The following is a 17,070-nucleotide window of genomic DNA, read 5'->3' on the forward strand; positions in this document are numbered from 1 at the left end:
TAAACTGGTGCTTATATGATTGTGGAGACCTTGAATACAATTTCCAGTGCTATTCTCTTCCATATTTTGCCGCTTTCCTTCCATTTTCGTGCAGTGAACTCTTCATTACATAATTGATGTACTGCATGGAAGAACAGCTCATGACTTTAAACAAAAAATCAATCAAATGATGTCTCCAATCACCCTGTATATTATTAAGATCAAACCGCTGGGGTTATTATTACTGTGCAAAACCTCACATGGAGTATAAAAGTACAGATAAACAAGTAGATGTGTCAACAAAAATTGTCCTAACAGTTAGTCTAGTGCTCACTGCATGATTAAATTATGCATAAGAAAAGCTTTCGATTTGCACCCAGTTTTCAATGAAACCCTCCTAAAGTTGTTTTTTAATCACTGTACAAATGCTATGAGCTGACGTGAGTGTGCTGTACCTCCTCTGATCACAAACCATAGCAGAGTTCAAAATAACAGCCTGTAATCTTACCCAGCAAAAGCCACAATGGCCAACCAAATTTTAAAATTGTCCTATCAAATTAAGATTTTAAAAGCTATTGTTATTACATGTATGTAAGGTGCTTACTATTATGCACAAATCGCTGACTATGTTGCATGTTAGTCTGTTATTTGACAGATCATGTAAGAGACATAATAATAATATTATTATTGAGCAACAACGAACAACATGCATGTCACGGTTGCAACACATGTAACATGCACAATATGTAGGGAAATGTCCCAAACCACAAAACTTATCATACAACATGATGTTAGTTGCATGTAACATGCACAATGTATCAAGCAAGGGCTATCTATGTCTTCAGAATATACACCATAGAGCATAAGAATTTTAAGAGAAATTTTTGATGAGTTAAATAATGTCTGACTTCAGAATATTACTAGTCACTGACTTAGTCTCAGTTGGGCACCACGAGGCTATCACTGACATTGACGAGCCATATATATCGCCAAAAAATTTTCCTGTCAAATTTTATAATGTAAACTTAGTTACCAATTTTGTAACAGTAAAAGAGTATTTTTATTTCAATAGTTATAGCGTGGCCACGAGGGTATACATGCCCAAGCCTGAGGGCACAGGCATATATATAATATATGTGACCAGGCCTGCGAAAACAGGGCATGTGGGCACAAACTACACCCCATCACTCTACAGGTCATATCTCAGCATTGGAAATGTATATTTCCATTCTGTAACTTGCATCATGATGCCAAGTAAATGCTTACTAAGCGCTGAAAATTGCAATACCATAGCATAATGGTACAAAATGTTATGAGTGATGAAAGTGTGAAAAAGTAGGCAAAAACCATGTGCCCACATGTCCTATTATCGCAGGCCCGGTCACATATATATATATATCTAAACCAAAACAGCCAAGCTGTAAAAAAAAGAGTGCGGGCCCCCAAAAAGGTCAAGGTGAAAAAAGATGTGAAATCCAAGGTGGCGGCCAAGAAATGGCTGGTTAATGGCAAAAATTTTAATTACGACAATTCAAGTGAATTTGCATTGCCTCCTCCACTAGGATTTGGCACCAAATTCACCTGAATTGTCGTAATTAAAATTTTTGCCATTAACCTACCATCACAGCCATTTCTTGGCCGCCACCTTGGATTTCACATCTTTTTTCAACTTGGCCTTTTTGGGGGCCGCACTCTTTTTTTTACAGCTTGGCTGTTTTGGTTTAGATATCCCTTCTTTTTGTATTGCAAGCCACAAAGCTGACCATATGGCTTTGATGCTCCCTTTTAACTTGTTTTTTTTTTCTTTACTGCAGGAATTGTGGAACAAAGGAAGTAATTGTGTGTATAGTTTTTGTCTGATGAAATGTTTGTATATTTAACATTGAATGATGATTATCACATACTGTAGTTAATAAGGTGACTTCTTACATAACTGAACTGTAGCTGAAACTCTCATTGTTTGTAGCTGAACTCTTTTCAGGATGATTTGTTTGTAGCTGAACTCTCTACAGGATGATTTGTTTCTAGCTGAACTCTCTACAGGGTGATTTGTTTGCAGCTGAACTCTCTACATGGTGGTTTCTTTGTAGCTGAACTCTCTACAAGGTTGCTTGTTGAGAGACATCACTATTTGGGAGTACTTTTAGATGACAAGTTGTCATGGACCCCTCACATAAATTCAGTGTGCATAAAGCAAATCGTCTACTGGGATTTTTGTGAAGAACTCTCCACCATTGTCCACCTCACTTAAAAGAACATGCATATAAACAGATCGTCTTGCCATCTATTGAATACTGCTCTTCTATCTGGGATCCACATCAACAATCACTCATTCACAAGTTAGAGATGATACAACATCGTGCTGCACGTTTCGTGTTAAATAGACCTTGGAGAAGGAATCATAGGGACAGCATAACTGAAATGTTAGTGGAATTAAAATGGCCAACACTGGAAGATCGTAGGAAACAGGCACGTCCGATGCTGTTGTTTAAGTTTGTAAACAAATTAATTTATGTTCCAAACCAGTATCTGCCAGTGTTATCTCCTGCAACAAGTACCAGGGCAAACCATCCCTTGAAGCTATTACAGTTGTATGCCAGAACAAATCGATATAGTAACTCTTTCTTACCAAGATCAATACCAGACTGGAACAATTTAGATATGGAAGATCTTGACAATATAGACTTACTTACTTTCAAGAACCGTTTGCAAAATGCAGACACTAAAATTTTGTTTTTGTACATTAGCGATTTACCCAATGGGTTTTGCTAATCAATAATAATATCAAGAGTTAATAATATAGAGAGGTAATATATAATATAATATAAACGTAGCTGAATGCTCTATTAGGGTGACTGTTCTATTAGAGTATCTCGATCTCGCATATGCTACACGTAGTTAGCTTTGGAATCATAACTCAGTGGTTTGTAATCCGATTCTTCTGTACTACCGCAAGGAATTTCTATGATAATTATTCCAGCTACGCACCGATTTTCAGCTCATTGCTCTAAGCGGTTTGCCTGGTAGGCGTGAAAACTAATAGTTTTTTATTCATAAAAATCGATCGCGTAATGGTGACACAGGTTGGGTTTTGTGTCATATCTCGATGGCCTTTAACTGGATTCCTTTCAAACCACAAAAAGGCACTCCTACGGTAGTTACTCCCATCTACACAGCGATTTTCAGCTTATTCCTTCAAGGGGTTTACCCTGTGGGCGTGACAGACCTTATTTTACGCAAATAATCGGTCATAACTCCGTGAATGTTCATCGGATTCCTTCCAAACTTGGTACTGAGATTCGCCTTAATGAGCCCTTTAAGTGTGCCAAAGTTCAGCCCGATCCGAGCACGCATTCGAAAAGAAGAAAAAAACGAAGAAAAAACCCAAACTTTGGCCTCTCGTATCTCGGAAATGGCTGGAGCGATTTTCTTCAAATTTGGAATGTGGACTCCCCTACCTAGCCGACACTTCTGTAGCAACTTTGGTTTCAATCGGATAAGGAATCACGGAGCTACAAAGGTGTGAAAATTGCGTTTACTTTCTTCCTGTTAATATACTCACGGTGTGGCGCGCCGGTGTCACAGTGATATATGTTTCCCCGGGTAACGTGTTTCCCGCACACATATCCCTAGGGATCCGTGTTTCCCCGCACACATATCACTAACTCGCTAGCGACCTACAAGTCACAGTGATATGTGTTTCCCCGGGTAATATGTTTCCCCTTTATAAAGTCATGTGCAACGTACGTAGTGTTATAGCATATAGGCGCGCATGCACTTTTAATAATCATAGCTAGCCATACTGACCTATACAACTAATACTATAATTATACATGTTGATGGAGGAAATCAAGCCATTCACTGGCATTCAACTATAACTGCTAAACTGTGCTTTGATTTGGTTATGTAGCTATAGCATCAGTTTAATAAAACAGTAGCTACAAGTATATAGCAAGTTAGCTAACTATAGCTATATACATGCAATATGCATGGGTGTCTATTAGCTAGATATAGCAATATATCTACTGAATGGTTGGATCGCGTACTGTTTGCAACTAGCCATAGGACCTTGGAGTTACTGCACGATGGCTATATCTTAGTGGGAAACACGGATCCCTGGTGATATATGTGCGGGGAAACACGAATCCCTAGGGATATGTGTGTGCGGTGAAATATTAAAAAAATCGCTACGGGAAACACATATCACTGACAGCTTTTGGTGGGAAACACGGATCCCTAGTGATATGTGTGCGGGGAAACACGGATCCCTAGGGATATGTGTGCGGGAAACACGTTACCCGGGGAAACATATATCACTGTGACACCGGCTTCTTGGGCCGCACGACACACTACCGTGTGTCTTGATATGTAAATCTAGGGGATCTTGGGGCATGCCCAGGGGAATTCTTGAAAATTATACTCACTGCTATCATAATTGCTCGTACAGGGGACTCCACTTGTACTAAATCCATTGGTGGTGAGCCCTAGTGTAAGCACCAATGGATTTAATGCAAGTGGAGTCCCCTGTACAAGTAATTATGATGGCAGTGAGTATAATTTTCAAGAATTCCCCTGGGCATGCCCCAAGATCCCCTAGATTTGCATGCCAAAACTGCCAATAAGCTTATCAGTAGTCTAGTAGTTATGTTTGTTCTTGTAAAATTGCTCTTGGATATTCAATCTCAGAGAGTCTAGTTTTCAAAATTTTCCTGGGGGGCATGCCCCCTAGCTTGGTTTGCATGCTAAAACTGTTAATAAGCTTATCAGTTAGTATCTAGTTCACTTTTTATATATATATATATAATAGTAGTAGTCTAGTAGCTAGTTAGCTAAGCCATAGATAGAATACACTATCTATGGCTAAGCTTATTCTTGTAATGTTCTTTTGTCTGTTTTTCTTTACTGAAAATTGTACGTTATAGGGGTGCCACATTCTAAATTTGCCCTAGGCCCCCTAAATCCTCTTGCATGTCTCAGCAGTTCTGCCAGTGGGGACCACAGCATATCGATAAAAAGTGCTGAAAATTAGGCCACGACAAATTAATCTTATGTTTTACGGATGCGGTAGGTCAATGTTAACCTACCAAACCCAAAAATGTCAAGTCAAGCAAACCCCAAAATAAATATAAATCACGTGATCTCATAAAAAGAATGCTCTTTAATATTGTACAAGCAGTAACAGGTGTAGTAGCAAGGGGAAGGAAATGAGCCCCATCACTTTATTTTGGAAGGACTTTAGTTTTTGTACCTGTCTAGATTGAGAATACTCTAATGGAGTAGTCATATAAACTAAAAACAATCACTTGCAGCTGAAAATAATTTCCAGTATATTTTTTGACTTGCCAGGTCACTACTAGTGGGCAAACGATCTGTGAAACATTTGGTATGGCCTAAGCTGGAGTAATGCATGATATTAAATCATAGTAAAACAATAAGAAGTGACGTATCCCTACTGTGCATGGTATCTTGAGCACAGTAGGGATATAACACTTCTTATTGTTTTACTGTGATTAATACATACATTACTCCAGCTTGTTTCAGTACTTTTTATCGACTGATGTGCTATGGTCCCTACTCTAGTTGAATATTCCAAATTTTTTGTGTACTTGTAAGTAAGGTATGCTCACTAATAGGTGAAGGAAGACAAACCTGCATTCACCACATTAGTTTTATACAAAAATTTGTAAGCATTGATTGTGGGTTTAAACTGTGGGAAAAAAAAGAAATGATTATGGATTTTGCTGGTTGTAGGTGATACCATGCATTTCTAACCAACAACCACTTTGTGGATGCCTAAAGTAACCTAACTTAAGGTGCTACTTAGCCATATAGGTTGAAAATGTCTGAGCCATCTTGTCACGTGGTTGAAATGTGAAATGAGTTGGTACTGTTGCTGGAGTATGGCAAATATGTAAGTGGTGACTAAATTATTCAGTACAATTATAGCATATCTTTTATGTTTTATGAGAAAATACCTGTCTTATTTATGTATAATGTACTGTACGTATGATACAATTTATAGATTTCTTCCATGGAACAGCTAGGGTTAGTGAATACCTTTCAGCAAGTGATATGCCACTAAATCCCTACATTTTTATCTGTGTAGCCATCTAACAACACAGATTTGTTCATGTAGTAGACTTTGTATTTAGGATTTTTGGTTTTAACCATACACTGAGACATAAAACTACACGTGTATATGTATATTACTGTAAATATATAAGATTTTGGGCATGATGTGCTGGTACATATTACATTGATGAAACTGTCTTACCACCTATGCAAGTTTACGTTGCATTGCAACTCTTGATCATCATAAATGACAAAGAAATAGAAAAATGGAAAATTGCCACCTCCAAATACCACATGAAAATAGCAGACCTACTACTTAAAGGTACCGTTATATGCTGCAGGCAGAAATTAATTGTCAAGAAACAAAATTAACTTTTGTGAAAATGAATTTTTGCATTTTCTGTTTGCAAAATTCCAGAAAAGCAAAGTTAATACATGTAACAATACAATTAATGATGTATCAATTCAACTTTTCTGAACTTTACCAATACCGATGCAATATAGGAAATTTATTACCGATCTACCGATGTTGTAACAATCTCACATTTTTTATCTAATAATGTATGTATGTGATGACTGATCTGATACAGGTAGTTCTTATAGCATTTTATAATCTCAATTGTTAGTTGAATAATAATCACAGTATTGTTACTGGAATCAATACCAATGGTGGTGTGGACACCACCCAGACAATCAGCACTTCTCCTACCAAGAATTGCCTGGAACTTGTAGGTTGCTGTAGCAGAGGTTTTATAGTTCTAGACTATTTGATATGGTGTAGCGCTATTTATTGTTTTTTCCCGAGGACCTCTGGTAAACTTGAATGTATTTATATAGCTTCCTGTAGATTTCAATGGGCATTCAGCCATAGGCGGGGGAAGGGGGCCCACCACTTTTATATGGGACAATGTTTGCAAGAAAAGATAGAGAATAGAACAGTCAAATACTCTAATAGAACAGTCACTTTCACATTTCCTTTCCTTTAGAATTTACAAGTAACTACTTAATACTATTTATTTTATAGTAGAAATACTCTCTCAGAGTTTCTAAAATATTTTCTGGGGGCAAGCCCCCAGATCCCCATAGATAGCATTCATATCTGTTGTATGCTTCATACTCCGTTGTGTAAATTTCACCGTCAAAGTTGGCCCCCTCACTCTTTGGCCTGCTCCGCCGCCCCCTGCATTCAGCAAAGAAATGGTAATATACTTTAGTGAATAAGTTTAGTATGTTTGAAGACATGGTGATTAGAAAGATCAATATCAAATAGGTAGCTTCTACAGAAAATCAGTTCAACCGATTTTGTTTAAATCGTTGAGATCAGCACTGATCCGATACCAGATTGGTAGATCACTGCATCTCTAATTACAATTGTATTTTCACAAAGCTGTCACCAAACAACAACATATATTCCCTTTTGTACATATATGGTAGCAGCCACTACCAAACATCAAGCACATGTAAATATGATATTCTCCTATTCTTTAAATTGGGATAAACATTTTGTGCACATGGAATGGTGGACATTCATATTTAACATGATTTATTACAGATTAGTTACAGCATAAATAAATACAGTACATTTTACAATATAATTGCTGTTGCCTTCCCATATCTTGTCTTCTTCAACCTCTTTAGCACAAGCAGCACAGGCAGCATATAGTTAAGCTGTCTGTTTCACCTTCTAGATGCCTATCAGATATGTAAAGAGGATGGTAATTGCTAATAATATATGGTACGATAATGTTATATGATATGAATGGAACAGGTGTTGTGACGATTCTTAGTCAATTATCTGTATAGTACGTGTGTAAATCACAAAAAATTTATGATAACAGAATTACCTCAGCAGCATCTTATGAGGATCTGATATGACTCCAATGAATAAGCGTCTGCTTGTTAATACAGGCGTAGCACCTAATATGGAAAGGAATGTTCACTACTTGTGTTTGTCTAAACCTATGATAAACATCACACAATAGGTGATTTGGGGACTGGAACCTCCAGTTAACGGTAAATTCAAATACCAACCTTGGTGTAACCTTTTGTCTTGACAGCAAAGGGTGGTAGGCTTTGCATGTAGCTCAACAAGATTTTCTGCACCAATGTTATTGTATTATATTTTAATAAGGAACCAGCACAGGCCCTAATTTATTCTCTAATCTTTAAATGTTTTCTATATACAGTACCTTCACTTTTAAGTCTAGTTGGTGCCCACCCACCTTATAATGACACTGCTGTGTTACTGAAAATTTTCATCTAAAATGGCACAAAACTGGCCAGACGGGTGCTAACATGGAGATTGCTCTAGTTGAAAATTTTGACTACGGCTACACACATAGGTAATGCTTGTTATAATACTTGTATAGACCAGCACAAACTACCTACTGAGGACACCTCAATTTGGTTCCATACAAATTGGAGCCCCAATTTGTTGTTATAGACTATGCGCAATCTAGGGCGTGGTGCTCTCATTCGTACACACAACAGGTGCCACTTATTGAGAGCAAAAATGTGTATGCACTTTATGCTGGGAAAGTGTTTTTAAATGCTCACGTGAAAGGAATGTGTGAGGGGTAAGGCTATTGTTTTTTACAAAGCAACTTGTTATGTAAAGTACACAGTATACTTGTAAAGATATTTTGCTTTAAAATGGTTGTTGCAATACAACACTCATATTACTCACATCAGAATTCGATGAAATCTCAATTCTGTAGAACCTACCTTGCCCTACTCTGCAAAATAAAGAATTAGTATTAAACACAATAGAGAGGATACAAGAAAATATTAAAGATGAAATTTACATTTGCTACCTAAAAAATCTGTTTGTGTCTCGGAAATTAATAGATGAGTGCATGACTATCACATGCAGAAGAATTACTTACCGTTACAGTAACAGCAGCAATAATTTATGCATGTAGGAGATTTGGCTAATGATGTGGCATTGATAATGTAAGGCCCACCATATGAGTCAGGCTATGTTACTTTTGGGAAGTAGGGTATACGCAACAGCACAAAGGAGGAAAAGTTCGAATCCTCACCTATAACCAGTAAGCTTATAGTAGAGGGGTAACTATTTATACACATTGGATTGATTATAATTATGCACCTATCATTTGTAATTCTCAGGGGTTCAACTCTCAGATTGAGGATAACTGCGTAGGCCACAACCCACACAAGCCTGTACACATGACATAAATCATCTGTCAACTATGGCATGAACTATTGGGGGAATCGTAGGGTATTAGGCAAACCCCTATGCTCCAATAGTGGGCTATAGCTCTTGCCAATTGTCAAATCCTCAGGTAAGCCCAACACTGGAAGGGGTAGGGCTTAACATTCATACATAGGTGCATAACCATCACAGTAAGATGATAGCAATGTCACACAAACATTAGGCTACAAGTTCAAGGCCAAACAATATAGATATATTGATTCACTCACTATCAGCACATTGCAGGAAAGTGTGCACACATTACCTATACAAATAAGTTACCTAGGAATTAGCCACTATAGATCACCAGACTGTTAGTCTGCACATAGATTATATATACTCCCCATTATATACTCTTGATACTACGTACCCGGGATTGGATAACGGAGACAATATGAAAGATGTTATTGCCACTGCAAACAGCAAAGGGCCAATAATATTGCCCTGTGGGACACCAGGGCAGTATTCTTGGCCCCTTGCCAGCGTTACATAGTGACATTCACTAGCTGCGCTGTTACTAAGAACCAGAACCGTAGATACTAGGTGAATGTATAGCATTGAAGGGGCAAGCCCACAATCTGCTCTTATTGGATGTTTGTTTGCAAGGATAGTGATGACTTATTCAGTACTGACAGTTTATAGACATTCTACATTGTACATATTCTCAACTGCAGAGTTTGGCACAAAATTGCTGTGAGAGACAACATACTGATCAAACTTATCAGCACACATAGTGTATAAATGTTACATAGCTACCAGTCAAAATCAAGCCAGGTTGCATGTGAATGCAAGTATAACACTTCGGTTATTTCACAATGATGATCTGTTTTGATTTGTTATTGGTAATTGGTCTGATGTGAAACACTGTGAAAAAAGAGGCATATAATATGGTATATCTAATGGCCTAAACTACACAAATAATCTTAAAATAGTCTGGTACTATTAGTGCAGCGGTTAAGCCTCAAAAAATAAAGAGGAACGTTCACTTTGTGATAAAAGCATGGAATTTGGTGGAGATGTAGAGTAAGGCATTCTGAATCATTGCAGGATGGGTACCACCCAAATATAATTTACTTTAGTGGATTATTACACAATAAAAATGAACCATTAAATTCTAAGGCTGCAGCACAAGTTGTTGTCAGACCTTCAGTGCTGGTCACTGTAAAGCATTAATAATAAAAAATAATAAAATAAAAAATATCATTGATAGGGCAGTATCATTTCAAAAATGATAGATCAGTACACACGTACATAAATTGTTTGCTACAATGGATGCAGTTTATGAAGTGATATATCATACCTGTATATGGGGACCTGGGGACAAGCATTGAATTTACTTGACAAGAAGTTACGCTTCTTCCTGAATAGAATGGGGATGGAAAATGTCTGAAAATGGATTGCTTCCTATGTTTTGTTGCAACTTCAAAAGGTCTTTCCAAGGACTATGCAAATGCTTCTGAGCCAACCTGTGCTGTTCAACCCTTTTTGCATGTGTTACATGCTGAGGTAATGCTTCTTTTGTGCCGGGTGAAATATTTCTACCTACAGTTGACAAAAAGGTCTGGCATGCTCCATTACATTGTTTGGCTTCAGATGTTTTAAGTAAAGCAAAACAACATATTACATCTTTGCAAGCATCTCACATCTCATCATTCAGAACACAATCACTATTAGGAGCACTATAAAGGTAAGCCAAATGTTAAATTTAACATTTCAAATATCCCATGCAGATTTTCTCCCACTAGCAAATGCTGATGTAGTGTTAAATGGATGGAAGAAAGGCAAAGCATTTGCCTTTTCATAACCTAGTTTTGATGCAATTATAACTATTTATGTAGAAATATATACAGGTAAATCTTAACTCCCATTCCTCTGTCAAACCCAAATCGTTTGCTGGGGCAATTACTAAACTAGAACATCAGTGTCCATATTTAGTGGACCATGTGCTAACCACGGTTAAGCTATTAACCCCTAGTGGTTAACAATGTAATACATACTGTCACATACTGTATTGTATTATGCTACTAGTAAGGTGATTTTGGTTAGTCATGTGTTGTACTTATAAGGTATGGTGATTTTGTATAAATGTATGATGTGTTTTGAGAGTTTCATGATTGTACAGACTTGAATATATGTTACATTACCAGTTAATAACTCAGATTTTGTCTTAGAAGAAATTTCCTAACTGTTCTTCGCTGCTTGTGAACCTTAAATAATAGAAATGCTAATGGCACTCCCTTCCACCCACATCTCTATGAAGAATTCTCACACATACAGCCATAAGCCCTGCGGTAAGCTGTATACTATATAGTAGCCACAGACTGCTCTAGCCACTCCAGGAAGCATACACAAAGTTAAATAATCCCTATACTTGTTAACATCAATCAAACATACCATGAATGACATGCCTCCATTCTTCGATTAAAAAAAAACAGACATTAATCAGCAGACACCTTGTATACTAGTGTTACTATGATAACCTTTATACGTCATAGACCATGTATTTCACCATTATTTATATGCATTTGCCCTAGGGCATGAAATATACATTGCCAAGGAAACATTACTGAAACCCACAATACAATTCTCTATAGATACGATGGTTCGCCTCATTAAAAGTTGGAGCTATAACGGATACTAGAAGCAAAGGTTTGAATGTAGAAATAGGTACTGTGATCGTGTTTTATCGATGCTCCAGATGGGGTCCTTTGGCCACTCTTTAGCATCAGCACCAATTGACCTCATTCAAGTTGGGAGTCTTGACTCCCATCAATTATGCAGTAACTTTTATTGCCTTTTTTTTTGTACTTTTAAAGCTGTTGTTTTTGTTATTTTATTGGTTGTGAAGGTAAAAAAAGAAAAACGATTTAGAATCCCACAATCATCTTTAAACGCCATGAATCCCAAAAAAAATTCTCTCAACCCAACAATAATAAAAGCCAGCGTGGCTATACTTTATAAATGCATACATTATATATTCGTTGATATGTCGGGTAATGAATAAGGTAAATGAGGGTAATTCCGGACACTCTTTAGTAAAATCGCTCTAGCACTGCACTCACAACGAGTTAAGACAAACTCTAGGAATCGTTTTAAAGCCTATCTCATGGTGCATCTGCAGTACAAATTTCCTTTCGATACAATCAACTGCTGAGGAGTAATGAGCCAAAATTTAACAGCATGTAAAAATGCAACATGCGGCTAATTCCAGACACTTCGAATAACAAACAAGTAGCGCCTTCCACAGGCTACAACAATCCTCTTTGAAGTATGGAGACTAAAGTACAACTCATCTGCAGCTTATAAATCAAGTAGAAAGTTCATACCTTTTGGGAGAAAGCAGCAGTGAGTATTTTTAAAAGTTTATGTAATTCGCGAATATTTTCTTTGTATTTCAACTGAGCAGCTGCTGAAAGATCGACTGCCACTCTGCTTGTGCTGCATGGATTCTTATGATTTTTAGTATGCAATTAGCCTAGAGTATGATCTTCATATAAATCTTTGAAAACTGAAAATAGGAGCTTGGGCTGCCTGGTTAGATAAACATTTTTAAAGTTTTTGAACAAAACTACCCGTGATTTTGCTACAAATACGCGTCAAACTTCAAGGTAGAATAACGGATTCGCTTCAATTTTGGTTTGTAGATGGGCCATAGGACACTGCATTAGCATGCCAAATTATAGGCCCAGGGATTCTACCACTGTTGAGAACGATCTAAGTGTCCGGAATTAGCCGCTGTCCGGAATTAGCCGCTGTCCGGAATTACCCGCACTTACCATATATAATCTATGATAAAAATGTGAGTGTGTGTCATCTTAAATACTGACCTCATTCCCGTCTGTGAGCGGAATATCTCACGTTATCAGAGCTGATGATTCAAGCCATAGTTCTACAAAGGTGCGTTCCTATAAGGCTGCTGCTACGTTTCCCCGTACGTTTCTGTTAATAACCATTTTGCAATCCGAGGACCATCCGTATTCCATATAACGCACTTCTCACGCACGCCGTTGGTGCTACCACGTGCACGAGGTGGCAGCTGCATAGTCTCGTGGCCATCCGGGCTCGCGCATTAGCGCGAGCCCGGATGGCCACGAGACTAGCAGCTGCACGAGGTGACACAGTGACAGCTGTGTGACGTTGGACTTACAGCACAAAAAGAAAACTGATTATATCAACAGATCGACTGCATCCTATGGTGCTGAAGCCCGAGAGATAAATATGATATTTGCACGGTACGTTTTCGATAACTTAAACAGAATTTGTTCTTACTTTTGCTGTCTAGATATGCAGCGATGCCTGAATACGCTCTGCCCTGAGCGAAACTGCTTGCACTCCTTATGTTAACAGTGAGTTTAGCACATATTCAATGTAGTTTTTGTGGATATGTTGATAATTAAATTGTGGCTTGTTCTTGCTCGCGTTTGCCCGAGAACCAATTTGTATGTTCATCATCAATGATGGTTCTTTCCCATACCATCACAGCAGCAGTGCAATTATTGTTTGAAGCTACAAGCATTGTTTTCATAATGCGATGCTTGGGTCTTGGTCAGCAGCTATTGTGGCGGGTTAGCAGTTGTCTGCGAATACGGGATCATTTCATTTTGTTAGCGATGTCTGAAAGGTTGAAGCCTCAGTATTATTTTGTATGTTTCATGTATTGTTTTTTTGTAGCTAGCAATTTTTTTTTTTTTGTATAGGGGTAAACAGCATCAGCCAAGCGAAGCTGTTCTTCAGCTGTGCCCTGTATATTTCAGGCAGTGAGTATCAGACGGAGACCACACTGCATCACAATCAAAAATCACTTAAAAGTGGTAACAACCACTTGATACAACAGATGTAGTATAGTCATGCACCTGTAGTGTTGCATGTATAATGCATTAATATTTGAGTTAGTGATAAGTGGGCATACTGTTGTTACCTCTAGATCTGAGACCACCCCTGCTAATTATAAGGGGCATTTGTGTTGTCTGAGAAAGACCAACACTGGTCATTCTTGTTGATAACATGTTTATTACATTTTCACACATCTTAACAAACTATCCCATAACATGTTTAGAGGTGGTGTGTAGTAAGCTTTGATGGGGGTGGTCTGTGATGTCTATGGCATGTTCTATTAATTCACTTTCATATTTGGTAATGAAATGTCAAGTCTTTCTCAACCAGTCATAGCTAACTTGTAGATTCATTGGATACTGGGTAGGCTGGTAATGCCTATGGGAACAGCCCAAAAGATACTTATAATTCATAGAATATGAATGGTGTTGCCCAATAGCACATTATTCAAAATTATCTTTAATCCAATAGAAACCAAAAGTGTGGTTACTAACTAGTAACCTGTGGTCTAGTTGTCAATTGATCAAACAAACAGTTGTTTAAAACTAATTGATCAAACAAACCAATCACATGTTCCTATGGACATGTATTAGCTGCTAAAATCAGTAAACAGTATAAAGTCACACTACAAACCAAAACACAGTTTCGCTGAAGTTTTGGCATTGATCCAGTATTATTAGTTGTATCTCCTGTTATCTGAAGAACTGGTTGTACACAGTTCTCTTTTTGATCAACAACAGGTTGGATATGTTGTTTTCTACTTGCAACACTTGTCTTGCTTGATGGTGCCTCTGAGGTAAGCTCTACCTTTGATTTATTGCTCACATCAACTCCATTCAGCACATCTGAGGTAAGCTCATTAAGCTTTGTAGTTGTTCTCTTATATGCTCTCACACCTTTGCTATAGCAGCCTGTCCGGCTCATGGTTAACTGTTCATCTATGCCACTGTCACGAGTAGCGCAACTTGTTTGCAAACTGTGGTTTGTATAGCAGCCACAGCACTCTTCATCCAATCAGGAACCACTTTTTGTAATGTGTTATGGCCACATGGGTGTCCTTGAATACTAAATGTCACCATCAGATTTAGGAAGAGGTTGAAGGTACAAAGTATTTAGAGGCCTATCAGAAGGACATCTTGCCATATACATCTTGTAAATGTGGACAAAACATCGTTCAGGAATTTTGATATTCTCATACTGAGTTACCGACTTTGGCTGCTTTGACTTACTGCTAAGCCCTCTCTTATTTGTTTTTGACACATCTAATGCAAATATACACAAGACCCTGGCTTTTCAATTAGCTCAGTCTGAGAAGGAGAACAACAAAGGTGCCTGTGCTCTTACAAGCCACACATGTAGACCAATGTATGAAGCAGCACAGTTGGAGAATCGTTAACTAACAATCCCAGGTCCCACAGTTGATTTTCATCTGTTTAGTTTTGCTCGTCGTATTTTTTTGTATGCAGACAAGTTCTATTGAGCTCAAGAGTCCAGAGTAGACTTAAACTTGTGAAATTCTGCCTGGCTCATTATGTTAATTTCAGCTCGACCACACATGTGCAAGTGACGAAGCAGCCCACAGCACAAGTGGTGGAGGGTAAGGCTTCCCATCGTCGACGTCAAATTTCTAGAATGAACTGACAGCCAAAACACTTAACATTTTAAACTTACAGCTAAATGTCTTCTCACCAGCTAACAGTCTCTGATTCCTATTACTCGCCCAATCTTACCACACGCCAACTGCCCATTTTGTTTGAAGACAAGTTTTTTTTCAGGTATTCTGAGTTCCACTGCTTCAATAGCTGCTTGTGATTTGGGTGGACTATACACACGTTGCCCTTCACTGTTGCCACTAACTGCTTGGTTGATTCCAGGTGTTGCAACAGTGACAAATGGCGCTAACACCTCAACTAATACTGTTCTCGCTGAGCTTTTGGCTTGCCTCTAGATATTTAATCTTGTCGAGTGCTTTAATCACTTCTTCGTCAATAATAAAGTCTTCATCCACACAGGTGAGAAACTTTCCTACACTTTACGGCTTCAATACTTCGCTTCCAAATCCACTTGAGGGCTCAAATAAACTTACCCACCCTAAAGAAATTGGTTTTTGTCTTCGCCATTCACAAAATCTACAGTTATGGCCACTGCAGGAGTCCTTACATTGCTTGGAAATGGCATAGCTAGTTTAAGTTTTCTGAACTACTTAGAGCGTGCCTACAAGGTTTCTACATGATGTAGTGATCCGAGGACGATGTGGGCTAACGCTACCCATGAATTAATTACCGAGGCTGCAGGCCAAGGTAATTAGCCGAGCCCACATCATCAGAGGGACGCTAAATTATGTAGAAACCTTGTAGGTGCACACTATTATAAGTAGAAGGAAGTTCAGTTAAAGTAAAGAAACAAGGAAGTCAGCAGATATACTAATGGACATTTAAACCTTGCCTATAGCTAACCGGCCATGACTGACTTAGGGATTAAATAAGGGGTGTCTGAGAAATGGTCATTCTTGTTGACTAGTGTAAAAGTAATTTAAAAATTAATGCATGGAATAGAGATCGCTGAAAAAAAGAAATGAAACAATAATTAAACAAGCCAGCATGTTAAACACACATATCTCTATTTGGACTCAATGGATATGGTAGAAACTAAAGAAAAACGGTAGTTTCTCCATAAATCAGGGGCAGATATGTACTAAGAATACTTCTGTATAAATGTTTGAGTCCTAATAGAGACCTCTCTGTGTTCAACATGAATTAAACCTAATGCACAGTGCTTTGTAATTTCTACACTCTTGTCTGCTACATATGTAGACACCATGATGCTTGTAATCAGAAAGTAGACTCGATTTGTAGTAGGGCTGAGCGATATTACCGTTTTAGTGATATATCGCGATATTTTGTTATTAACTATGTGATACCATGCCTGTACATTACTGTCATTAACCCTTAAACGCGCATGCGAATTTACGA

At 38.0% G+C, this 17,070-nt stretch overlaps 1 protein-coding gene and 1 long non-coding RNA gene across 3 annotated transcripts in view; one reads left to right on the forward strand and one right to left on the reverse strand.

Moving 5' to 3' along the window:
* Nucleotides 1–7,486: 7,486 nt before the first annotated feature.
* LOC136244658 (uncharacterized) lies at nucleotides 7,487–13,272 on the reverse strand. Its single transcript, XR_010695495.1, has 4 exons — nucleotides 13,093–13,272; nucleotides 8,738–8,786; nucleotides 7,896–7,968; nucleotides 7,487–7,743 (listed from the first exon to the last, which is right to left on the reverse strand). It is a non-coding gene; the product is annotated as an uncharacterized lncRNA (long non-coding RNA).
* Nucleotides 13,273–13,359: 87 nt separating this feature from the next.
* Nucleotides 13,360–17,070, forward strand: part of LOC136244659 (uncharacterized) — a 70,488-nt gene continuing 66,777 nt past the window's right edge. For both annotated transcript variants that reach the window (XM_066036211.1, XM_066036213.1), the window contains exons 1-2: nucleotides 13,360–13,497; nucleotides 13,548–13,611. Coding sequence is in view for 1 of the 2 variants with exons in the window: in XM_066036213.1 (XP_065892285.1) it covers nucleotides 13,603–13,611 (9 nt within the window). In the remaining variant the exon portion in view is untranslated. The remainder of the gene's footprint in view (nucleotides 13,498–13,547; nucleotides 13,612–17,070) is intronic.

Source organism: Dysidea avara, chromosome 14 (genome assembly GCF_963678975.1).
Source record: "Dysidea avara chromosome 14, odDysAvar1.4, whole genome shotgun sequence".
In the NCBI taxonomy this organism is placed as follows: Eukaryota; Metazoa; Porifera; class Demospongiae; order Dictyoceratida; family Dysideidae; genus Dysidea; species Dysidea avara.